Below are 26,571 nucleotides of genomic sequence, written 5' to 3'. Positions count from 1 at the left end.
CTAGGTTGTACAAATACTGAGAGATAATAAAAATATAATTTAAAAAGATTTCCTAACAGCTATTTGGCTAAGTGTTCAAATAGATTGATCAAAACCCAAACAGCAATTCTGTCAAGCTTGTGCCCTGGTAGGACTGCTTTTCAAGACTTCTGGGAGTTTTACTACATTCCCAAACCAACACATTAGCCAATATGTACAACAAATTAGGCCTCCTCTCAAGTTTCATTTCCAAGGCAATAGCATGAAGCACTTGAATGTGAATCGTTTTTTGAATGCAACAGTTGTTTCTTTGATCATTGGAGTCTTTGAAGCACAGCTGCATTTTAAGATGATGCTTCTGCAAGTTGCTTTCTGTAAAAAGTGTCATGTAGCTCCTGTGCTGGTAGCTCACATCTATAACCCTAGCTACTTAAGGAAGTGGAACCCTAGCTACTCGGGAAGCTGAGATCTGAAGATCACGGTTTGAAGCCAGCCCAAGCAGGAAAGCTCATGAGATTCTGATGGCTGATGACTAGTTCAAAGCTGGAAGTGGAGCTGTGACTCAAGTGGTAGAACACTAACCTTGAGAGAAAACAAAATAAAAGAAGTTCAGACGCAGAATCCAGGCCCGAGTTCAAGCCCCAAGATCAGCGCTAGGAAAAAAAAAAAAAAAAGTTCCACAGAGGGTGGGTGGCTCCTAGCTATTTGGGAGGCAGAGATCATTGGAGGCCAGCCTGGGCAAAAGAGTCTTAAGATCTTTTCTTTCTAAGGAAAAGCTGGGCCTAGGAAAGTATAAAAAAGGAGGCAGCCTAGGAATGACCCAGACAAAAAGCAAGATCCTATCTCAACAATAGCACAGCAGTAGAGTGCCTGCCTTGAAAGTGTAAACCCAGTACCAGCATAAAGAAAAACAAAAACTATACCACCCATGTCTTGCAAATTGTGCTATGCATTCATATTTCACCCAATGTTAGGGGCAATAGGCATTGGAGCTCTCCCACGGCTGGCAACCCAGTATGTAGCAACACAACAACAGAGGCTTCACAAAACCTTCATCCTTAGTGGCTTCCACAGTCATGATGGGATGGGTAGAAAAATGATCAAAAAGCCAGTTGAGGGCCGAGAGTTTGGCCTAGTGGTAAAGTGCTTGCCTAGCATGCACGAAGACCCAGGTTCGATTCCTTGGCACCACATACATAGAAAAAAGCTAGAAGTGGTGCTGTGGCTCAAGGGTAGAGCTCTAGCCTTGAGAAAAAAAAACTCCAAGGACAGTGCTCAGGCCCTGAGTTCAAGCCCCACAACTGGCAGAAAAAAAAGAAAGAAAGAAAAAAAAAAAAGCCAGTTGAGAACACAGGCCTTCTTTCTCCACCAGAGTGCTGTCACACAATGCAGTGCATTCTCTTACTATTGTGGTGTCCCTGTTTCTTATGTTCTTCGATAGATCTGTTTAGGCTGTATGGGTTGGATTATATGCGATTAAAAAAAAAAAAGATCTCATATCCTTGTGTGTGGCTTCTGAAGGAGCAGAGTGGAGTGTATGAGCCATGTTAATTTAGGTAAACAACATTCACTAGGGTTATGAATGAATTGTAAGAGTTGAATACAAAAATAACACAAAGAAATGGAAATCTACTTCATTATGCTCCACTTGAATTTTCAGTGCTTTTGAGTATGAAATTGGGAGTTACAGGAAATTAAATAAACCTTCTACAGAAAGTAGCAACTCTTTTGTTTCTTGAGTGCTGCTTCTGGGGCTTGAAAGAAGGGGTCTTGGGCTCTCACTTGGCTTTTTCCCTTCAGGACTGGTGCTCTACCATTTGAGCCCTGCCTTCACTTGTATCCTTTTGCTGGTTAATTGCAGATTAAAAATCTCATGGATTTTTACTACCTCATGGCTAGAACTCTTGCAAGTTCTGCAGGTTTCAATGCAACATTTCTTTTTTTTCTTTTGGTCAGTGTGGGACTCAAACTCAGGGCCTGGGCACTGTCCCTAAGCTTTTACAGTCACTCTAGCACCTTTTTTTTCTCCCTAAACTGAGACCTGGGCACTGTCCTTGAGCTTCTTTCGCTCAAAGATAGCACTCTACTTCTTGAGCCACTTTTTCTGTTTATGTGGTATTGAGGAACTGAACTCAGGCTTCATGCATGCTTGGCAAGCACTCTACCACTAAGCTACATTACTAGCCCCGCTCTTCCCCTTGTAAGCCATAGCACCACTTCTGGTTTCTGTTGATTCACTGAAGACAAGAGTTTCATGGACTTTACTCCGGGCCTGGCTTTTAACTTTGACCCTTAGGTCTCAGCCTCCTGAGTAGTTAGGATTACAGGCGTGAGCCACCAGCACCCAGCTTCCATTCACCATTCGTGTGCTCAGGTGAACCCCTCTTATCCGAGCCTCTTGGTGGGGTACTAATGAACCTCTGCAGTTGCCCTGTCTGCAGAGAGGTCGAGCTGTACCTGGCAGTAATCTTTACCGCTCTGGAGAAAACCCATAAATGTGTGATCAAGAACACCATGCAGTGGCTTTCTGGAAGGTGCTGTGTTTTGTGGTAGGTTCATAAATCAGAAGAAAGTTACTAACTAGCATCTTTGCCTCAACTCTTCGACTGGTTCTTAGAAAATTCCATATTAAATGCTTATTAGAAAAGGTCTCAAATAAAAAAATCTTTCCGCTTAAGAAAACTAAGTACAAAGTAAGCAGAAGAAAGGAAATATACTTGAACAGTCAGAAAACTTAAGTAAATAACAGAAAAAAATTCCATAAAAACAAGTCTAATTTTTTTGTGTGTGCCAGTCCTGGGACTTTCTTAAGGCTAGAGCTCTACCACTTGAGCCACAGCACACTTTCAGCTTTTTCTGTGTAGGTGGTACTGAGGAATCGAACCTGGGTCTTTGTGCAGGCAAGCACTCTACTCCATCCATTTTTTGCTTTAGTTATTTTACAAGTAAGGTCTTAAGTTTATGCCTAGTGGTAAAGAAAAGATTTAGATAAATTCTCTTCAACTCATAAAAGACATCACCCACAGAAGAAACACATTAAACTTCTATTTTCTGCTTTTGTCACTTTTAAATTTTTTTACTTTACTGTCATAGATGTGATATAAAAGGGATTACAATTTCATGAGTCAGGTAATGAGTACATTTCTTCGGTACAGTGTCTTCTGTTCCCTCACTCTCTCCTAGTTCCTCCCTCCCATCTCCATCCACAAGTTGCATAGTTCACTATCATCAGTGCCCTGGGAGCTCCACTCCTGTGCTTTCTCATCTTTTTCCCTGTTTCTGTACCTTCCCTACAACCTTTCCAAAGATGTACACTTGAATACAGTATACATAAAGAAAACAATTTTTAAAACAACCAGAATCATCAGAAACTAAAAACTAAAAAACAGGCCCTGAGTTCAACCCCCAGGGCTGGCAAAAAATAAACTAAAAAAGAAAGGAAAGGGGCCAGGAGTTTGGCTTAGTGATAGAATGCTTGCCTAGCACACATGAAGGCCCCGGTTCGATTCCTTGGGACCACATACATAGAATAAAGCTGAAAGTGGTGCTGAGGCTCAAGTGGTAGAGCTCTAGCCTTGAGAAAGTCCAAGGACAGTGCTCAGGCCCTGAGCCCAAGACCAGGACTGAAAAAAAAAAAAAAGGAAAGGGTTGGGAAGGTGGTTTAGTGGTATATTGTTTGCCTAGTATGCATGAAGCTCTGGATTCAATTCCTCAGTACCACATAAACAGAAAAGGCTGTAAATTGTGCTGTGGCTTAAGTGGCAAAGCACTAGCCTTGAGCAAAGAAACTCGGGGACAGTGCCAAGGCCCTGAGTTCAAGCCCCAGGACTGGCCAAAAAAAAAAAAAAAAAAGGAAAAAAAAGAAAGAAAAGAGTCTCAATTTCATATCCTGGAGTTAATTTCAGTATTATTTCACATAAATATGAAGAGTCACTTAAGCATTTTCCCTTTTTCTCCTGAGTATCCTCTTTTGATCTCACTGTATCTAGAATCCTATATAAATTATCATGTCCCAGTGCATTTTAGATCTAATTTCTGCATATCAGAGAGAACATGTGAGGTTTGTCTCTCTGAGCTTGGCTTACCTCACTTAACATGATTTATTCTAATTCCATCCATTTCCTTGCAAATGACATCTTATTCTTTCTAATGTCTGTGTAAAATTCCACTGTGTATAGGTACCACATTTTATTTATCCACTCATCTTTTGTGGGGCATCTGGGCTGTTTCCATATCTTGGCTCTTGTGAATAGTGCCTTTTACCACTTGTTTTTCTCCTCCAAACTGGTCTACCTTTACTTTCCATGGCCTGAATGGAAAGGATCAGTTCTGATAGAATTTCTTTTCCCAGCTTCGCTCAATCTAATCCCAACATGAAAAAATTCTAGAAGTCACAATTTCAGTAACAAAGAATCCAGCGCTTAGTCATTCCCACTAGAGATTTATACAGTGGTGACTACACAAACTACAATATTCAAGGCTCATATCTTTTTTTTTTCTTTTGGTTGGTTGTGGGGCTTGAACTCTAGGCTTGGGCATCGTCCATGAGCTCTTCAGCTCAAGGCTAACACCCTATCCCTTGAGCCACAGTGCCACTTCTGGTTTTCTAGTGGTTACTCGGTGATAAGAGTCTCATAGACTTTAGTGCCTGGGCTGGCTTTGAACTTCAATCCTCAGATCTCAGCCTCCTGAGTAGCTAGGATTACAGATGTGAGCCATCATGCAGGGCAAGTCTCATATCTTAAAGGAACAGAAAATAATGTTAAGGTATAGCCAATACTTACTCAACTTTCCATCCCCCATCGTAGAACAGAAGCTAGTTAAGGACAGTGAATGCATCATTGTTGTCCATCCCACAGGCCTACGTAGTAGCATAGCACCCAGGACAGATCAAGCAAATGAATGAGTGGGTAAGAAAGAGAATTTGTACTTTTAAAATAGTCAAAAAAACTTTTCAGGTGTCAAAATGCAATGATAACATGTACATTTCAAGACTTAACTCTGATTTCACTGTAGTTTTGTATAAAACTGGATAAACATCTTCAAAGTCCTAAAATATTAAGTCTCAAGTGTAATTATAAAGTCTTTATACATGCAAATAAGAAAAAACAAATTTTCGAGGCAATCCATTTGCTTCTGCTCAACATATTTTAGAAAATATTTAATTGAATTAAAATTGCACTTCTTTGGCCAGGTGCTGGTATTTTATACCTGTAATCCTAGCTACTCAGGAGGCTGAGCTATCTCAGGATCATGGTTCGAAGCCAGCCCAGGCAGGAAGTCCATGAAACTTGTATTTCCAAATAACCACCAAAAAAAGCTGCAAGTGGAGCTATGGCTCAAGTGCTATAGCACTGTCACTAAGCAAAAAAAAAAAAAAAAAAGCTCCGAAACAGCACCCAGGTCCTGAGTTCAAGCCCCAGGAACAGCACCCATACACATACATGCACACACATACACACAATCTACACTTTAACAGAAAAACAAAACCAAAACCAAAAACCTCTCATGCAAAAAGAAAAAGAGTCCCGAGATAAAGTCAAAGGCTAGAATCATCAACACCAACAGTGAGCACAGTCAAGTCATAGAAAGACATTTTTCTTCTCATCTTTATTCAAGTATTTCACAGCAGTTATATTACAAATTACAGTAAATGCTCAAATTCCAGAATTCAAAAATTAAATAATTTACTTCAAACTAATGTAAAATGAAGTCAAATTCAAAACATCAATTTAACACAATCCTAAATTAAACTACAAACCCAAAATAGACCATAGTTGATGAAGTCTACTTAATTACAAAGTAGACATATGTGACAAACCAAATTAGGACTCCCAAATTCTAAGTAACCAAATGTACAAAATACAAAAGATGTAGGTACAAGCCCAAATTCAAGCTTACAATATGATTACAAATAATAATTATAATAACAATGGCATTCAGCTACGGGACCTGACACTGAAGATACCTACTGAATAGCACCATAGCTGAACCAACTTAATCAAAAAAGGGAAGATAAGAAATTACCACCCCACTCCCCAAAAACAAAACCCAGTAAACCTACAAATACATTGGCAGATGAAAAAAAAATCAAGTCATAAAAGGACATTAAAAAATTAATCACAGGTAAGATTCAAGCTCAAAACACAATTAACTCCACAGCCATCAGTTTCAACCCTAATGCAGTTCCATCATCTTCAAAAGCTCCCAGGGGACCCACAGCTAAGCAAGAACCACTGCCATGCTGTACTGGGATACAGAGAGCAAGGTTTTACACAGGAGCTTATCATTTATAGTGCTCACATAGGAAATAAGAACAGAGGTCAATTTGTACATGTTTGCCAATGCTATACAGCAAAAATTAAGAACTTTACAGAAAGGTAAACAAAATTGAATTGACTTGAATAATTTCACAAGCTGCTTTAATCTACTGGTATCTGTAAAATAAATGAAACTGCTATAGTGTGTTTTCTTTTTATTGGGAGGGGGCAGAAGGGCTAATACAATTTCCCCCCACTCCCATGAGATTGGCTTTCTTTGAAGACCCAAACTGTTCAAAATGGCAGTTCCTATACTGAGGTTGTCTCTGATTTCTCCATCTACATTCAGGATAAGCAAAAACAAAAACTTGATCTTTTGGAAGCATTTCTAATGCCATACACATAAATAAATTTCCCTTCTCAAAGTTACTGATGGCTAAAATCTTAATTAACTTGTACAAATTTAGTAACCTACTAAGAACATGTGCGTTTTTTTTTTCTTTCACAAGTGCTGCTGTTACTTGAACAGAATGCTTCTGAATTAGAGTAACTGGAATAAATATTAGAAAAGAAAATAGTGCAGCAAGAACCTGAGACCTGCAAAAAACCCTTTTACCAGAAACTTGCTACAAAAAATCTGCTACATCTTATTTCATCAAATCTTTAAATTCTGTAACAATTCCATCAAAATACAAAATGCTAATGCATTAGACAGTAAAATAGTTTGAACTGGTATGATGGTAATAAATATGAAAGAAAGCATGAAAATCCTCCCGATAATCAAATTAGAGGCTTCAAATAACCTCCCCTTTAAAATGGTTCATTGTTAATCGCACTTGCCCACTTTAAAAATTCAGTGTGTCTACATGGGTAGCATCTTGAATTACAAGACTGACTATTATGGAACTTCATAAACCAGGCATAAAGGAAACTAGTGACATTTTTAAAAAAAGATAGCATCAGAAGGCAGAATATGTGAAGGTAAATGCAAAGAAGCACTTGGGGTTACTGCAGTAGCGTAGGCCAGTGTGCTCTCTGCACACTACAGCCAGAGACAAGTACCTTAGCTTCAGCATGTAAACTGTGGCAAAGTGATTACAGGACTCTGTAAACACTATTGGTAACTAAAACACAAAAAGCTGAGGTAGCTCAGTATCTCTGCAGTAGTCCAAGACCATGTGCCCTAATTAAAACCCAAACTACATGTGTTGCATATATTGGAAAGACACACCTGCAGCTAAAAGCTATAATAATGAAGATAGCAAGCCAACTTGTCTGCAAAATTTCCTATATTTTGTTTAAAAATTATCTGATAAAAAAATGTCACTGCACTCCCTTTGCCTCTTTGCAACTGCCTCAACTATCTCTCCAAATTTGTAGACATTTTTTGTAAAACCAGTAACCCATAATTAATTTCAGGTAAGTACATTTCATAGAAATCATTCAACAAGATCCAAAATGGTTTCCAATCAAAATGAAGAACTGTGAAGGTAAGCTTATGGGAAGGGATTTAAATGTTAATACTGTTATTCAAGGACCATACCAGAGCTCACTTGCAATTATACAGAAAATAAACTTTATGGAGCTTCTGACAAATTCTTCTCTTTTCTGTCCATTTTGGCAAGTCCTGGCTTTAAAACAAAACAGTAACAATTTGCTACACATGAAAATCACTTTTCATGTAACTCAAACATGAATAACTATTGAATTGCCTCTGACAGAAGAATGGCCACTATCAATTCATTTTCTGGTCATCGTTGTCAGCAATGTGGAAAAGTATGTGGGTTTTGTGTGGACTCTATTATTTGTTTTTGTTTTATTTTATTTTTTTTTTTAGTACAAGTTTCTTAACAGAAACAGATCCAACAGGAAACTTACCATTTTAGTATATTATGTGGTATACTGAGCAACTTGATTTAGTTTTGAGAACAAGACAGGCATTTAATACCAAAACACTGGTTGTCTCTCAATGACACAGAATAAATATCGAAACTTATTCTCCAGGTTGTGACCAAAGAAAACATTCTAACTTGCTACAAATGAGCCCATCTGTTTAGCCTTATCTTCCTCAAATGAATAAAAAGGCACATAAAAGGCAGTTCTAAAGAGCCAACTCTAATTTCACCCAGTTTCTTCAGTTTCCCACCAGAATACACCATAACCAAGTTTATAACAGGCTCAGTCCATTACCCAGCAGGGGAAACAATGAACTAAGGGATAGAAAGGAGGAAAACAAACAAACAAAAAACAGGTTGCCCACTGTTTAAACAATTCAACACAGTTAGAACTGCCCCATCCAGTTCTCTCCTGTTGCTGGTCTGCTCCCTAGTAGAGAATCTCCAAGAGAGAGTGCACAAAGAGCAGAAGAGAAAGCAGTTTCTGTAGCACCAAAATCTCCAAGCTGTGGGGTTGTATTTTTTATTTGTGGAAAATACAACATGTTTCTGAAGTTCTGTTTGGTTCTTGTAGGCTGGTTGGTTTCAGGTACCTGAGACAATAGCACCAAATTCAACAGAGAAGAATGAGTGAGAGAGCACTTTACACCGAGGCTCTGCACATAATTGGTGCAATTTGAAATTGAATGGCTCAGAAGACTGCTCTGTCTGGAGCAGATTGGAGAGGATAAACCACTCATCTTGAGAAGTTCATAGGAATGTCTCAAACATATGAACTGTTCTTTCCATTTCCTGTAAAAGAAAGACATGAGTATTATCTACTAGAGGAAAGAAATGGATGAATCTAAATTAAAATTTTACAGGTGTAGGGGTGGGAAGTGTGGCCTAGTGGTAGAGTAGTTGCCGAGAATGACAAAGCCCTGGGTTCGATCCCCCGGTACATAGAAAAGGCCAGAAGTGGCACTGTACCTCAAGCCGTGAGAAAGCCCAAGGACAGTGCCCAGGCCCTGAGCTCAAGCCCAGGACTGGCAAAAAATAAATACATAAAATTTTACAGACATTGAGATATCAAAACACACAAATTCAAACATTGTTTCCTTTTTACAATTAATACTGTTTGCTAAAACAATTCCAATACTTATTTACAATTAGGCAAATTTAAGATAAAGATAGTAATAATGAATTAGTAACTTGTACGTGCACTAAGAAATACATATGTGAGCATAAGTGCAACAAAACATTTATTGTGCACAAACCTATAAACATAACTTACAATGTTGAAGTATTATTATAAATAGTATTTTACAGATAAAAGAAATTGAGGTACAGAAAGGGATGAATAAACAGCAGAGACATAATTTGGATTTCTGAGACAGATCCTTTCTAGGTAGCCCAGGCTGGCCTGGAACTCATGATCCCACTAGACCAGGCATGTGCTTTTCACGGTCAGAATGTAAATACAAACAGACTCACACAGAGCCTCTGCCCTCCCTCACCTATCATATTCTACTAACTCCAAAAGGACACCAGATGCAGTGAAATGTACTCAGAGTAACAAATTTGAATGCACTCCTTCCCATTTTAACCCATGCAAACCACAGCTGAAAAGAAAAGAATCAGAAGCTGCCCGTCAGCACCAGAACAAGCCTTGATTGTCTAATGCTTCACACCCTTCCTCCCTGAACTCCGCCCTCGTCATACAGGGCTACCAGAGACATGTTTCAGAGCTACAGCACCTGATTCCATTCAGATTAATGACAGTGCAACCATTTAAACAAAGAAGTCCTAGAATTAAAGACACAGAACAGAGAGAGCCTGTACCCTGCACTTACCTTTCACTAGGATAGGCCAATGACATTGTCAACATTTTAGTTTTCTTGCCTCCCTTTAAACAGCTAACAAAATTCTTGTATCTCTGTAAACTACACTGTACTAGCAGATTACCATCTGACCAAAATATTCTCAGCATCATTTACAATCACTCTGGTGAATCATTTTAATCACATAAGGACATGCAAAGACTTTTTAAGTATAAAGAAATGTTTATGTTTACTTCACTTGAGATCTTGACTTTGTAGGAGAGGATTACAGGCAGGAGCCACTGGCACCAAGCACATATTCCCATTTATGCACATTATGGCAATCCAGTTGTTTTTTTAAACCAGTCCTGGGGCTTGAACTCAGGGCCTAGGCACGGTCCTTGTGGCTAGCACTCTACCACTTGAGCCAAGGCACCACTTCCAGATTTTTCTGTGTGTGTGGTACCGAGGAATTGAAGCCAGGGTTTCATACACACGATGCAGGCACTCTAGGCTACGCTCCCAGCCCCAGGCCGTGCAGTTTTAAAGATAGAACGTGTTTCAAATGATTAACGTTAACTAATGTCCTCTAGATAGTGAGACAAGGTGTTCGAATTTTTTCATTTGTACTTTCCAGTAATTTCTATATATTATACAACTTAGCACGCTTTGTAAAAATGAAGTTCATAAAAATGTGGTTATGAAATAAGTTTATTTGCCAGCCAAAATATAGTCTAATTTTACCAATGTAGAACCCAATTAGGTGAATGCAATGCATTTGGCTTTTTAAAATTCAGAAGTAAAATAATATGTATTTATCACGCACAAAAAATGTTTTGAAATATAAAATACATCTAACAAGTACAAAGTAATTATCTACTTGTAGTCTTGCTAACTCCTAAAAGGACACCAGATGCAGTGAAATGTACTCAGAGTAACAAAATTTATGTCCATTTTATTTTCTACCATAATCATTAACGCATACTACCTGTACAAATTCATGGAATTCACTATATTTTTATACATTAATATACCATAATTTATATCCATTTACCTATCAGTCTTTTATACATGACTCTCCTTTTCCCCTCTCCCTTCCTCTCCTTCCCTCCCTCTGTTCTCTCTGTATTCTCTCTCTCTCTCTGTGAGGGAGGACATGTGATACTTGTTTTTCTGTGTCTGTCTTATTCACTTAATGTGATGTCCTCCAGTTCTAATCAGGTGAGTGAAAATGACAGAATGACAGAATTACATTCTTTATGGCCAAATAATCTATTTACCTGTTCATAGAAATCTAGGATGATTCTACATATTTATTTGCCAGTCCTGGGTCTTGAACTCTAGGCCTAAGCACTGTCCCTGAGCTCCTTTTGTTCAGGGCTAACATTCTATACTTGAGCCACAGTGCCACTTCCTGCTTTTTCTGTGATTAATTGAAGAGTCTCACAGACTTTCCTACTCCAGCTGGCTTTGAACAGTGATCCTCAGATGTTAAGTCTCCTGAGTAGCTAGGTTTACAGGTGTGATTCTATATGTCAGTGATCATGAATAATACCACAATAAACGTATACACAAGTATCTCTCTTATTAGCCAGCTTCATTTCAAGTTTGATTTGCAGCACCCTCACAGCTAGTGACTCTGAACAAACTTTTGTGTATTTGTTGGCTATTTGTACTTTTCCTTTGAGAAGTATCTATCTGTTCAGATCATCTGTCTTCATTTCAATTGGTTTACTTTTTTTCTTTTTTTTCCTGTGTGAAGACTTTTTAGTATTATATATATTCTGTATATAAACTTTCTGTCGAATAGCTGGCAAACATTTTCCCAAATTCTGTGAATTGTTTCTTTATTGACCGTTTCCTTAATTGTACAAAACTTTTAAGTTTGATGTTATATATCAATTGTTTTATTTTTGATTCCTTTGCTTTTTGGCTTTATTCCAAAAAATTATTTTCAAAATCAATCCTGGTATCTTATGTTTTAGAATTTTGGGTCTTAATTCTGAAGAACCAGCTTAATTTTGAGTTTGTTTTAAACAAGGTGACAGATATAGAAGCTAGCAGTTGTATCTAGTTTTCTCAGCACCATTTGTAAAAGAAATTATCCCTTCCCCAATGTATATTTTTAACACCTCTATTGAGGTGGATTTATTCCTAGTTTTTCTTGTCTGCCCTATTGGTCTTTGGGTCTACTTTTACATCACTACCACATTGTCTCTGTTACTATGGCTCTGTTAAGTCTTGAACTCAGGGCATTGTGGTGCTTCCAGCTTTGCTATTTTTCTCCACATTATTTGGCTGTTTAGAGTCTTTTGAGCTTTTCATAGGATTTTTTTTTTTGGGGGGGGGATCAGTCGTGGGGCTTGAACTCTGGGTTTGGGTGTTGTCCCTCAGTTCTTCAGCTCAAGGCTATTGCCCTACCTCTTGAGCCACAGTGCCACTTCCAGTTTTCTGGTGATTAATTGGAGATAGAGTCTCACGGACTTTCTAGTGCCCAAGCTGGCTTTGAACCAAGATCCTCAGATCTCAGCCTCCTGAGTAGCTAAGATTACATGACTGAGCCACTGCCCCTGGCTTGAGATTCTTTTTTTAATTAACATTTTATTAACACTGATTTTTATATCATATTTCCAATGTCATGTTTAACAAACAAGTATTCAAGAAGAGAATCTATATGCAATCACTGGCATATAGATTTTAGAACATAATTAAAATTAAGCTGAGGGTTTGTATGTCATAGATACATATCAATCTATATAACATTACGTCAATAGAGTAAATATCCCATCATAAATTTTTATGTCCATGTAGTTATGTTTTATATCTTCAAGACAATGTCCATAACTTGGGTATCCAAATATTGAGCCATCACTCTTGTACTGTTTGGATCTAATATCCATATATTAAGGATTCTGTGTGCCTTTTGTTCCTTTGGTCTTGACTTATCTCATTCAACATGATTCGCTCCAGTTTCACCCACTTTCCAGTGAATGCCATTATTTTATCTTGTCTGTTGGCTATGTAGAATTCATATCTATCTATCTATTTATAGATAGATAGATTTTTTTGTATAATTTCACCTGTAGTAGGGCATCTGGGTTGTTTCCATCTCTTGGCTATTGTGAATAGTGCAGTGATAAACATGGCTGTGCAGGTGTCCTTATCATATTCTGGGTTATGATGCTCAGAGTAGATGCCCAGGAGTGGTAGCTTGAGAGCCTTGTGTTTAATTAAGCAAATAATGTTGGAAGTAGAGTTGTGGCTCAAGTGTCAAAGCAGCTACCTTGGAAGTACAGAGCAAGACCTGAGTTCAAATCTCAATTATTTTCCCCACCCCAAGCTCCACAGCACTTCTGTCTTCCAAATTGTACTCTATCCTATTACACTGTTGGTGGCAATGTACATTAATGTAACCACTATGGAAGGCAGTTTGGAGATTCCTAAAACAAAAAAACCTAAATTAAACATAGAACTAAGACCAGCCCTGTCATCTAGATATACCATTCATGGGCATATATCCAAAGGATTCAAGTCAGAATATACTTGCACACACATGTTTATTGCTGTACTATTCACCATAGCCAAATTATGGAAATACCCCAGATGCCCTGCAATGGAAAAATGGATCAAGAAAATGGGATTGGCATAGTGGCAGAGTGCTTGCATAGTATGCACTAAGAACTGCAGTACCGCATAGACAGAAAAATCTGGAAGTGGTACTGTGGCTCTAGTGGTAGAGAGCTAGCCTTGAGAAAGCCCAAGGACAGTGCTCAGGCCCTGAGTCCAAGCCTCAGGGCTGGCAAAAAAAAAAAAAAAAAAAAAGAAAGAAAAGAAAATGAGATTTTATACATACATATACAAACACACAAGAGTTCTGAGACTAAGGTATAGCTACAGCTCCCCATTTTTCTAATGTTTAACCTTCAAAATATTTTTCAGTTAAGAATTAGAGTAACTTCTTTTCCTTCTCTGTGGGATAGAGACCACATTTGTTTATTCTACAAATGGACGAAGCACTTACCTCTACAAGTTGTGATTTGTCATAATCTTTACGATGACGATAGATGCACTGACTAAGAAGAGAATATAATCTCTCTAGTTGATCAACTGCCAAATTGTTGCTTTTATCAACCAACAAATCAAGCAATTTCTAAAAATAAAATAAAACAAAATGTAGTTTGATTTCCACTTAAGCATTTATATTCAGATGGTTAAACTATAAGGTATAAACTTGAGATTTTTAGAAGATATTTAGTTCTTAGTTGATTGTCAAACTATACTATACTGGTATTCTTAACCCTACAAAACACATATAATTCTTCTATTGCATAAATACTGCCACAATTACATCCACAAGTTAAATTAGGAAACTTCCAAAACTAGCTTTAGCCCACTGTCTAGAAACTTTATTGATTTTTCCTTTTATTTAAAGCTGTCTAGGAAGAGCCAGGCTTACCTTTAATCTCTCATGATCAACTATCAATGGTGGCACAGGCTCAGACGGTTCTTCTGGAACCAGTTCCAGGCTTGTCGTTTTTGCCTGCTCTAAAATTAACTTGCGATATTTCTTTACCTTAGAAGCACCTATAATTAAGGAGAGGGGGAAAGAAATGTATTGTAATCAATTAAAATTAAGGAAAATCAACATTGAGTAACTATAATAATTTTTTTTGTGGGGGGGGGGGGTAATAGGTCCTGGCGCTAGAACTCAGGGACTGGCCACTGTCCTCAGCTTTTTTGCTCAAGGCTACTATTCTACCACTTGAGCCACAGCTCCACTTTCAGCTTTTTGCTGATTAGCTGGCAATAAGAGTCTCACAGACTTTCCTGCCCAGGCTGGCTTCAAATTATGATACTCAGATCTCAGCCTCCTTAGCAGCTAGGATTATAAGCATGAGGCACTGGCAACTGTAACTTATTTTACTTGCCACTAGTCCTAATTGGAATAAGGAAGAGTGTATTCTTCAAGTGATAAATTAGTCTTTGTATAAGAGTAAGAAATCTGGGGCAGGGAGCATAGCCCAGTGGTAGAGTGCTTGCCTAGCATACACAAAGCACTGGATTCCATTCCTCAGTACCACGTACAATGAAAAAGCTGGAAGTGGTGCTGTGGCTCAAAGTGGTAGAGTGCTCCCTTGGGAAGACCCAAGGATAGTGCTCAGGCCTTGAGTTCAAGCCCCAGGACTGGTAAAAAGAGAGGGAGAGGGAGGGGGAGAGAAGGAGAGGGAGGGTGAGGAAGGGAGAGGGAGAGGGAGAGAGGGGGGAAAGAGAAAAAAGAAACTAAGCCATAAATATCTTTTAAAAAGTTATATTAGAATATAGTCTAATAAACATATCTATTAAAAGATAAAAGCTATCTTCATCTTCAAACGCTGACTTTTAAACAGCTATCACACACTCTTTATGATAGCTATCATTTAAAAATTTTAAATTCAGAGCTTCAGAACCGGAAAGGAAAGGGACCTATAAAATCAAGTACTGACTTAGACAGGGGCTAGCCTGTCCATACACAGCTGTCTCAACCACAATTATTTTCCTGAACACTTTCTGAAATTTCTTGCTTTTCTGTTGTACCAGCTAAAATTCTACTTGAAACTAGTCTAGGTTATCAATTTTTCCCCTAAAACTATAAACCCATTATAAATGTAACAGGACTGATTCTATTTTACCTTAGACTGAGTAGGATAGTCTCATTGCTTTCCCTCTAATAGTTTGCTGAGACCAATCACACTACTGAAAAAAGCAAATAATAATAGGCACTTTGAAGGGATAGAGAGGGTAGGCAGATCACTAAGCTTTATTCTCCTCTAAAATAGTGCAGTGGCACACACTGTATTCCCAGCACTTGGATAGCTGAGACAAGAGGATACCAAGGTCAAAGCCAGCTTGGAGGAGTACTTAGTCCAGGTCAACCTGGATCCAGTCTCAGATTGCAGTCTTCACATCTATGTCTCAAGGTAACTAAGACCACAGACATGCATCACCACATCTGAATTGTTTTTGAGGTAGAGTTCTGTGTCTTTACCCTGACTAGTCTCAAAGCACGTATCACCATGACCAGCTTGTCCAATTCATTATTTAGTGCTTTACTTCTTTTTTTAAAAGTCCTGACAATCACAGCCTAAAATAAAACACTGCTCTCAAAATATTTATTATGATATTTTAAAAGAAAACATTTAACAGGTAACCTTTAAGAATGGCAAATCTCTATCCATTAAGAGAATTGTAAGAGTGAATAATACTTTCAGTTTCCTAATTCTACTAAAGGGCTTAGAAATCTGCTGGGAACTCTTTTCAAACATAGTTTTGATCCCAATCTAAATCTCTGTGTATTCCCTATAATTGATAAAACACAATATAACTTCAAGACCTGTCAAGGAAGGAAATGTGGATTTATTGAATTAGATAGTCAACTTACCCTGTACTACAATAGGCTAAAGAATAACAATGAACAAAGATTCAAAGCCCTTGATTCTCCTTTTCTGCAGCTTCTTAAAAGAATCACATTGCTATAAGAAGCCAGCAGTTGGCAGAGTGCTAATTCTGATTCTCTAAGAACAAGGTAACTTGACAGTGAGAATTCCGTGTCTCTCCTCCACTCCAAGCCTTATAAATCAATGGAGCCTCTTAGACTGAACATCCCTCGGATTCAATTAACAATGACTGCCTGGAATAAATATATCTTAGCAAGTGCCAGTAACTATGAGAGGCAATTATTATACATGACTTATTGCAATCCCTGCAACAATGCCACTGCGAAGTTTAATTTACAAGATGAAAAACCAAGGTGGGAGAGTATAAGTAACGAGCTCACAGTTATATGATTATAATGAACAGGAGTGGTAGTTTAATCTAGAACTGCATGACTAATACACTATACTGCTATAATATCCAAGTCTTCTTCACCCACCCACATCCCATTGTAATCATTCTTTTGTTGGAATTCCATCTTCTTTCTTCCTGTTGATTTTACTCAGCTTTTAGTTATAAATCTCCTAGGATGGGAATGATAATCAGATGGAAATCATAAGAGTAAACAGCCAGAAAAGTAGACCATAAAGTCTCTGAAATCATCAGCAAAACTTAGAATAACATAGAAAAAAGCCAGAAGCAGTGCTGAGGCTCAAGTGGCAGAGCTCTTGCTCGAGAAAGTCCGAGGACAGGGCTCAGGCCCTAAGCTCAAGCCCAGGACTGGCAAGCAAATAAAGAAAAAGAAAGAAAGGAAGGAAGGAAGGAAGGAAGGAAGGAAGGAAGGAAGGAAGGAAGGAAGGAAGGAAGGAAGGAAGGAAAAAAAGAAAGAAAGAAAAAAGAAAGAAAGAAAGAAAGAAAGAAAGAAAGAAAGAAAAAAGAAAGAAAGAAAATAAAAAACAGGAGTGGGTGGGGGAAGAGAAATGGGGAAAAAAACATGAGAAGGGGTATCAATGTGAGAAGTAATGTACCTACTATCTGGCGAATGTAACTATAACCCCTCTATATAGTACAATAAAAAATTCAAACATTTAAAAAAACCTAGTATAAATGTGTACTTTTCTAGGGAACAGGATGAAAACATTAACATTCTCAGAGCAATATAATTACCCACCAACTACTCTATTAGGGATTAGATGAAAATACGTAATGAATTAAGTCTGGAATTTAAACCTTCAGAAAGTGTTTTAATAGCTCTACCTTCTTTATCCAGTTCTGCATCTCTAACCTCCACATCCATGCCGGGCTCTAGTTTCTCATTATTGCTACATTCCAGTGTGGCTAGTTTCTCAGGATCATCTTCATGATTTTCGTTAGAAGTTTCTGATTTCTCTTTTGACTGTTCTTCCATGAGAATCTTTTGTTCAGAATTAGATTTTTCTCCACTACCAGAGAGATGAATTCCTTCAATTTTGCCATTATGACACTCCAGAACTGGTATTCCTTCAGAGCTGTCGGTGGAAGCTTCACCATTCAGGCAGCTGCTGCCTTTGAGGAAAGGTTCTTTACTAGACATCTGTTCCGGATTGAGAGAAGTGCTGCTGTGGACAAGCAGAGATTCATTTGAACTTTCTTCTTCGGTAGATGCGAAGTTTTCTTTTGTTCCTGTTCCACTGTTTAGCCTCTGCCCTTGGTCCATGTCCATGATGTCACATGAAGATTCGTCATTCGTCATAGATAAGTCCCCAGTCTCTTCTCCATTTTCCTCATGGCAATCAGTGCTCACCTCAAACTCACCGTTTTCCAGCAATTTTCTGTCCTCTGTATGATTCTCATAGTCTGTAAATTTGGTGTCTTCTTCATCTTTTTTTAAATTATTGACTTTCCTTTTCTTAATAATTCCTTTACCCCACTGTGATCGTCGTCTTGATTTTCTCCGAACCCGAACTGTTTTATGAGAAGGGGAAAAAAAGATATGTAGAACTTGCAGTGAAATATTTGTTTGACATATCTTTATTAAAGAGGATCAAAGCAAATTCATAATGGTCTAACATACAAAGGAAAATTCTTAGCTCTTGACATCCATGCTAATTTTCACAATCCATGCTGACTATTTTTTCATAAAATAGATATGAAATTAGAGGAAGTCTACAAAATTGAAATGTCTATACTGTATATAGCTTTCATTTTTCACTTTTAATCACTCTGAGACTCTGTAAAGACACTAGTGAATTTATATAGAATAACATATATGCTCAAAATTAATTCTTATCTAAGAGTAAAGCTACTAAGGATTTCTGGAATAATTTCCAAAATTCAAATTATTTGGTCACCTGGTATGTTTTTCCTTCATTTAATGGTGCTTGAGGTTAGGGATGGGAAGGGGAATGGCAGGGAGAACAATGGGTGACATTGATTAAGATACAGTTTATTCATAACCTGACTTGTGGAACTGAAAACCTTTTACACAACTAATTATTTTTTAAATGGCATTAAATTGTCTATTATTTTCCTTTAATTTTTGTTTATAATTGATAGATATAGGGTTAACTTTCATGAAAAAGAAATTTCCATAAATGCCTACTGTTCAAGTAGGCACACAGCACATAGCTCAGCTGATTACAGCTGAGGCATTACAGACAGGCATCTGTAATCATCCCATTAACTATATTCAAAATATACTCAACATTAAAGAAAGGCATTCATCTGACTCCAGAAAGTGGAGCTGCTAGGCTTCTTACTGTGTGCCAAACCATTCCTAATAACCATAATCTTAGATTTCAACCACGTTGCCAAAAATATAAGAGTTTTCCCTCCCTTTCCTAAATCATAGAACTCTAGAAGAGGGTGACCTCTCCTCCATTGAGAGGCAGTTCAATTTCATTACAAGTTAATGGCTAACAAAATTCTGACAAAATAAACTGATTATACAAGTTCTACAAAAATAATTTTTTTGAGTCTGTAGTACCTACCTAGCATGCAGCAAGAGTATATGTATCTGTGAATCATATCCTTAACATAGCTTTTTTTTTCTTAATTAAAGGTACTCTATGAGAAAAGGAACAATCTTTAGAGTGAACTTGTATCCAAGTCCAGGTTTATAAAACCAAGGCATTATGAAAGCAATTGTCCTTGTAGGACATTTGTAATTATGACTTAAGTAGACCTAAACCAGACAATGTGTCACATATGCCACCTACTGGTAAGGAAAACCAAAACTCATCTATATAGCAAGATAACATTTTTAATATTTAAAGGAACTTAATATGCCAAAGTGGACATTTAATGTACCATCATTAATAGACATTTATATCAGATGAAGAGAATGTAAAAGGTTTTATAGTTTGAATTAGGGTATACCATTGTATAATCCAGGTTAAGGTATAACTAGGGCAAATAGTTTTAAGACCTGTAAGTCTTTTCTCAAACTTTTTCCACATGAGTCACTTATCAAGAGAGAAGTTTTAAAAAGTGAGCATGACTCACTTATTCACATTCAATGCCCTTTGTAAAAGAGCACCGTGAGGAGGCAGGTGCTGCTGGCTCCCACCTGCATTCCTAGTACTTGGGAGCCGAGAACTGAGGAATCCACTTCAAAGCCAGCCTGGGCAGAAAAATCTGTGAGACTATTATCTATAACAAACTACTCAGGAAAAGCTGGCAGTGGTGCTAGAGCTCAAGAGATAGAGCACTAGCCTTGAAAACAGAGCTCGGGGACAGGTTCTAAAAAATTGGTTTGGTTTGTTTTAAGGAGGAGGGGTTTGAACTCAGGGCCTGGGCACTGTCCTTGGACACTTTTGCTCAAGGGAAGTGCTCTGCCACTTGAACCACAGCTCCATTTCCAGCTTTTTCTGTGTATGTGGTACCTAGAAATCAAACCTAAGGCTTCATGCATGCTAGGCAAGTACTAAATTATGGTCCTGGCCAGAAAAAAAATTTTTATGAAGAAAATCTGGAATGTTAAATTTTCTTCTAATTGTGGGGCAGAAAACTAGACAAATGAAGAAGGTTGTTCTGATTTCTCAAATTCTGAAAAAATACTCTCAAAAGACCTAATCTTTTGCTTTATCCATCTGACAAAGTCCCATTTCTCACCAAGAGAACACTCTATAAAGTACAACACAGGCTGAGGAATAAGGAAGGGGTGGTAAGAAGTCTGTTGCCTCTACATCTCTATCCACAAACTAATGTTTAACGTTAAAAATATTCTAATCTGGTTCAAGAGATGAAAATAGTGAAAAAGTTTAAAGAAATACATTTCTGAGTTGGCATTTTACCCAAGCTCTTCACCTCTAGAAAGAAAGAATATTAAAGGAGCTATGGAAAAAGCTGTAGCATTTTGGTTTGTGAATACAATTCCTAACAAATCTGTATCTTTCTCAATTGTTCCCACCACTGGATAACATGATCTCAATTACTTACATGCGCACTTATTTGCAGAACTGTGCCAGACATCCATCGGATTTCTTTGTTTGTGTCGAAATGCCTCTTCAACTCTAGTTTCTGTCTTCCGAGCTCCAGTACCATGAGGATTTATTTGTTCCGCTGTCACCGATAAGCCTGCAAGCAGCAGATAAGCAATACCTATTTAAATATTCTCAGCTATATAAACCAACAAGGTTACTTTTTAAAAGTTTGAAATATAAAACTTGAGTTTTATGTGATTAATTATACTTGAAAATTAATGATTCTGGTGGAAAGTGTCTTGTTTTAAGATGGAAGAGATACTAGACAGAAAAAAATCATAAAACAGGAGGCCATGGTTAAACTTAACATGCACTTTTAGTCAATGCACAATGAGATACAATTCACATTATGACTATGGGATAGTAAGATTATATATTGTTAGCTGAGTACCAGTGGCTCATGCCTACAATCCTAGCTACTCAAGAGGATTAGATTTGAGAACTGCAGTTCAAAGCCAGCCAGAGCAAGAAAGTCTAAAAGACTTTTATCTTTAATTAACCAATCACCAAAAAGCCAGAAGTTGAGCTGTGGCTCAAGTGGTAGAGCACTACTAGCCTGAGCAAAAAAGTTTAGGGGCAGCTACTAATGCCCACTAACTTTTTGTTTTGTTTTGGGTGGGTCATGGGGCTTGAATTCTGGGCCTGGGCATTGTCCCTGAGCTCTTTAGCTCAAGGCTAGTGCTCTTCCACCCGAGCCACAGCACCACTTCCAGTTTGCCCAGACTGGCTATGAATCACAATCCTTAGATCTCAGCTCCTGAGTAGCTACATTACAGGTGTGGGTCACTGGTGCCCCCTCAGGGAGGAGGGGGGGAATATATATATATATGTAAACTGATGAAAACAAAAAAAATCTGTTTAGATATGAAAACTTATAATTATCTAAATCTTTTCTTTGTTTTTTGGTTGTGGGTCTTGAACTCCAGGCCAGAGTGCTGTCCCTGAACTCTTTTGCATGAGACTACACTACTTTGAGCCACAGTGTCACTTCCTGTTTTCTGGTGGTTAATTGGAGATGAGTCTCACAGACTTTCCTGGCTGTGCTAGCGAGCTTTGAACCTCAATCTTTAAATCTCAGCCTCTTGAGTAGCTAGGATTACAGGTGTGAGCCACCAAAGCCCTGCTTAGCTAAATCTTTTAACAGAAATAAAATGACAAATAACGTTATACTTCTGAGCCAGGTGTGGTAGCTCACACCTGTAATCTTAGCTACTCAGGAGGCTGAGATCTGAGAATTGCAGTTCAAAGGCAGCCAAGCAGTAAAGTCCATGAGACCTCCAATTAACCAAAGAAAACCAGAAGTAGCTCTGTGGCTCCAAGTGGTAGAGCGCTAGCCTTGAGCTAAAGAGCTCAGGGACAGGGACAGAGCCCAGGCCCAGAGTTCAAGTCCCACAACTGAGAAAAAAAAAGTTATACTTCTGTAAAGGAAACTGCATTAAGAAACAATATATCTTTTTGTTTGTTTTTTCTTGTTCTGGTACTGTGGCTTCAATTTAGGGCCTTGTGATGACTTACTTGCTTCCTTGCTCATCTGGTGTTCTACTACTTGAACAACTCCACAAAGAAGCATTTATTTATTTGTTTTTGTTACTCATGGGACTTGAACTCTGGGCCTGGGCATTGTCTCTAAGAAATATTTTATTTTTAAACATATATTACTACCCTAAACAGTTCAGATGATTTTTTGAAAATATCTTTGAGAATTTACAAAAATTAATAGAGGGCTGGAAGTTTGGACCCGGGTTCGACCACATACATATAAAAAAAATTAATGGATACACTCACTGTCAGTGCCAGGTAGGCGGAATAAGTTCTAGTGTTCAATGACATAGCAAGTTGGTAAAATCAACAATACTGCATTACATAGCTCCAAATAAAAGAAATGTGAATTTACTCACCCTCATGAATGCATGAAATTTTTTTTAGTTTTTTTATTTAAAGAATTTATTAACATTGATTTTTACATCATATTTCAAATGACATTTAACAAACAAGTATTCAAGAAGGGAATCTCTCTAATCACTGGTACTTAGATTTTAGAACATAATTAAAATTAGGCTGAGGGTTTATATTCATAGATACATGCTAATCTACGTAATAAAACATTATGTCTATAGAGTCATAAAAATTTAAGTCATTAACTATGCTTATTATATATGTCACTGCCCAGTACACTATAAGGAAATTAATAAAAATTATGGCTCAGAACATATTTTTATAATACCAGTATCCCTAACAAAATATCACTCAATGACTGTTCGTGTGAAATGAATAAAGATAGCTTCTTCTGCAAGTCTATATCTATAACTCACCTCTTTTTATTCTTGCTTCCTTGATTTCCTCACAGAGTTTATTAAATTCTGGATCTAATTCAGCTGCAATGATGGCATGTGCAGTGTCCTTCAGGGTACAAGCCCTGTGCCTAATTATTTTATCTGTTAAGAAAATGACCATAAATTTATTGGAGATAGACTTAAATAAAATTGTAATAAGCATTAGTAGGTAAAAAAGTGGTCATTTGGGTAGGGCTAAAAAAACAGAAACTTCTTAAGGATGTTAACATATGCAGGTACTAACCTTACAAACCAGTGCTTCAAGTACAGTTTTATTTTATGATTAAAAAAAAATTGATCAAGACTCTTCTAAAAGCTGGGCCCAGTAGCTCACGCCTGTAATCTTAGCTACTCAGGAGGCTGAGATCTGGGGATCATGGTTTTAAGCCAGGCTAGGCACCAAAGCACATGACACTTATCTCCAATTAATCACTAGAAAACAGGAAGTGGGGCTGTGGCTTAAGGGGTAAGGCAGTAGCTGAAGAGCTCAGGGACGGTGCCCAGGAGCAGAGTTCAAGCCCCATGACCCACAAAAAAAAAAAAAGACTCTTCTAAAGAATACATTATATAGAGTAAAGAAAACATTTAAAGAAACTAAACTAAAATATGAAAACCGGTGTTAAATAAACTATTGGCAGATACAGTAGAGAAGATAACCTCTGTTCTAGGTAAACCATAGCTAAGAATACTTTGTTGCTGTTTTGTTGGTGGGTTGTTTTTTTTGTTTTTTTTTTTTTTTTGGCCAGTCCTAGGACTTGAATTCAGGGCCTGGGCGCTGTACGTGGACTTTGTCAAGGCTAGAGCTCTACCACTTGAGCCACAGTACCACTTCTGGCTTTTTTTCTATGTAGGTGGTACCAAGGAATTGAACCCAGGTATTCATGCATGCTAGGCAAGCACTCTACCACTAGGCCAAACTCCCAATCACCAAAGATTGTTCTAAAAGAGCTCCTGCTTCCCACAAAGCCCAAAGGTCTCACTCATGTGATGCAACATATACAAAAAAGGCAAATAAACTAAAAGTGGTGCTGGGAGTCAACGTGAAAGAGCCACAGCCTTGAAGTGAAGAGCTCAGGGGCAATCCCCTGGCCCAGAGTCCAAGGCCCACAACCGACCTAAACAAACAAACAAACCACAGTAGTTTTTAATACTGTAAGTACAAGAAAAATGACACCTACTTTTAATTCACTCTAGTAAAGACATAAAGTGTAAAGAGAAATATGTTTTACTTATAGCTTTTTGGATCAGAAAGTTTAATAGTTCATTACAGAATCTTATAAAAGACATTTTCAGTAAGATGCAGGTGGCTCACATCTGTAATCTTAGCTCCACAGGAGGCTGAGATCTGAGAATTGAAGTTTGAAATCAGCTCAGGCATGAAATTCCTTGAGACTCTTATCTCCAATTAGCAAAAAAAGGCAGAAATAGAGCTATGGCTCAAGTAGTACCATAAATACTAGCCTTGAACACAAAAGCTCAGGGACAGTGCCTAGGCCCTGAGGATCAGGGGAAAAAAATCATTCAAAGGCAACCACTGGTATATTTCCTTATGATATATATTCTCCAATACATGTTTTCATTCACAAATATTGTCAACTATACTAGAAAAAGCCAAGTGATAGATACACAGTAAAAGCAAAACAAAACCCCAGACATGGTACCAACTGTCAGTACTCAAGGCTAAATAGAAACATGGTATTAAATAGTTTCCTTAACTGTTTCTTTAATAACTATGAAGAAAAGTATGGGGTTCTGGTATGCAAACCAATTTTCAATGGGCAAGTAAGGAAAAACGGATCTGAAGAGGAGGCACTCTAGGGGACACAGGAACATGCGTTGGAATAGTCAGTCACTGGAAAGGGAAGAGAATCACCACAAGTTAAGGCAAAATGCTATGAGAAATTCCTACGGTAAAAGAGCAAAGAGTTCAGGAAACAAAAATGGAATCTGTTCTACGGTGATAACGCAGTAAGTTCACTCAGAATGTTATCTGAAGACTGGACTGAAAGGAATTAAAAATAAAACCAAGGAGCACAATCACTAGGTCTTTTTAAAGTGACAGAGCAGTGCCTTGTATTGGGGTACTGGTGATGAGAGGAAGAGATTACATGTCCATGGAATGGACATGGGTTCTCAATCACGGGAATTGGTGATAAAGCACATCAAGGGAAATAATAAATATCAAAGACAATTTTCTAGAGTCTTACATGAAAAAATGGGGGAATTGTTTTGTACAATTAATATCCACTAATAAAGAGTAGTAAAAAAAAAAGAACACAGAAAATAAACAATGGGAATATAAAGTAACTGAAAAATTTGAAAAACCAGGGAATGAATAAAAAAAAGGAAGAAGAAACAGTGCTGCAGTGGCTCATGCCTGTAATCCTACTTAGGAGGCTGAGATCTGAGGATCAAGGTTTAAAGCCAGCCCAGGCACAACAGTCCATGAGACTCTTATCTCCAATTAACCTCTGGAAATGGGAAGTGGGGCTGGGGCTCAATGGTGGGGCAGTAGCCTTGAACTGAAGAACAACTCAGGGACAATTCCCAGGCCCAGGGGTAAGGCGGTAGGCTTGAGCTGAAGAGCTCAGGGACAGTGCCCTGGGCCCAGAGTTCAAGCCCCAAGACCCATTAAAAAGGTGGAGGAGGAGGAGCAGGAGGAGGAGGAGGAGGAGGAGGAGGAGGAGGAGGAGGAGGAGGAGGAGGAGGAGGAGGAGGAGGAGGAGGAGGAGATGAAAGAAGAGGAAGAAGAAGAAAAAGAAGAAGAGGAAGAAGAAGAAGAAGAAGAAGAAGAAGAGGAGGAGGAGGAGGAGGAGGAGGAGGAGGAGGAGGAGGAGGAGGAGGAGGAGGAGGAGGAGGAGGAAAGGCTGCAGATTACAGAGTTTAGTTGCAGGCATTCTTGTTTTAAGATGACTATAAACATCCCAATGGAATGGAGAGACAACGGGCGAACAAATGTAGCAGTAGTTCTCACTAGATACTACACTGAAAATGAATTATACAGTTTGTGGGTGGAGACAGGAGGGGAAACTAGGACAGAGTAAGGAAAAGGGTGACATGGTCCAAAAAGAAATGTACTCTTTGCTTGACTTATTTAAATGTAACCTCTTTGTATATCACCTTTACAATACATTTTTTAAAAAAATCTAGGTCAGAACTGGACAGAACTCTTAGGTCTAGTACTCTATAATTACTTAATTTCAACAGACTAAATAAAAATCTCTAGTATAATATATATATATATATCCCCAAACTCTAGTATATGTGTTATATACATAGATATATGTAATATCCAAAAACTCTAGTATAATATATTCCAATGATGATACCATGTAGGCACATAAATACAGGTCTCAACAATTTTCCTTATGACCAAAGAATCACAATTACTTCGTAATCTGGACCTAATGTTAACATATTATAACATCCTA

At 38.0% G+C, this 26,571-nt stretch overlaps 1 protein-coding gene across 1 annotated transcript in view; it reads right to left on the bottom strand.

Moving 5' to 3' along the window:
* Positions 1–5,619: 5,619 nt before the first annotated feature.
* Positions 5,620–26,571, bottom strand: part of Atad2b (ATPase family AAA domain containing 2B) — a 128,943-nt gene continuing 107,991 nt past the window's right edge. Inside the window, exons 23-28 of the mRNA XM_090337380.1 lie at positions 23,120–23,242; positions 20,764–20,901; positions 17,602–18,288; positions 14,390–14,517; positions 13,955–14,083; positions 5,620–8,926 (exon numbers count right to left, since the gene is read on the bottom strand). Coding sequence (XP_090193506.1) covers positions 8,885–8,926; positions 13,955–14,083; positions 14,390–14,517; positions 17,602–18,288; positions 20,764–20,901; positions 23,120–23,242 — 1,247 coding nt within the window. The 3' untranslated portion in view covers positions 5,620–8,884. The remainder of the gene's footprint in view (positions 8,927–13,954; positions 14,084–14,389; positions 14,518–17,601; positions 18,289–20,763; positions 20,902–23,119; positions 23,243–26,571) is intronic.

The sequence above is a fragment of the Megascapheus bottae genome, chromosome 7 (assembly GCF_031878675.1).
Source record: "Megascapheus bottae isolate mThoBot1 chromosome 7, mThoBot2.hap1, whole genome shotgun sequence".
Lineage (NCBI taxonomy): Eukaryota > Metazoa > Chordata > Mammalia > Rodentia > Geomyidae > Megascapheus > Megascapheus bottae.
Note: the sequence above shows the minus strand (reverse complement) of the source record. Positions and strands in the feature narration are given on the sequence as shown.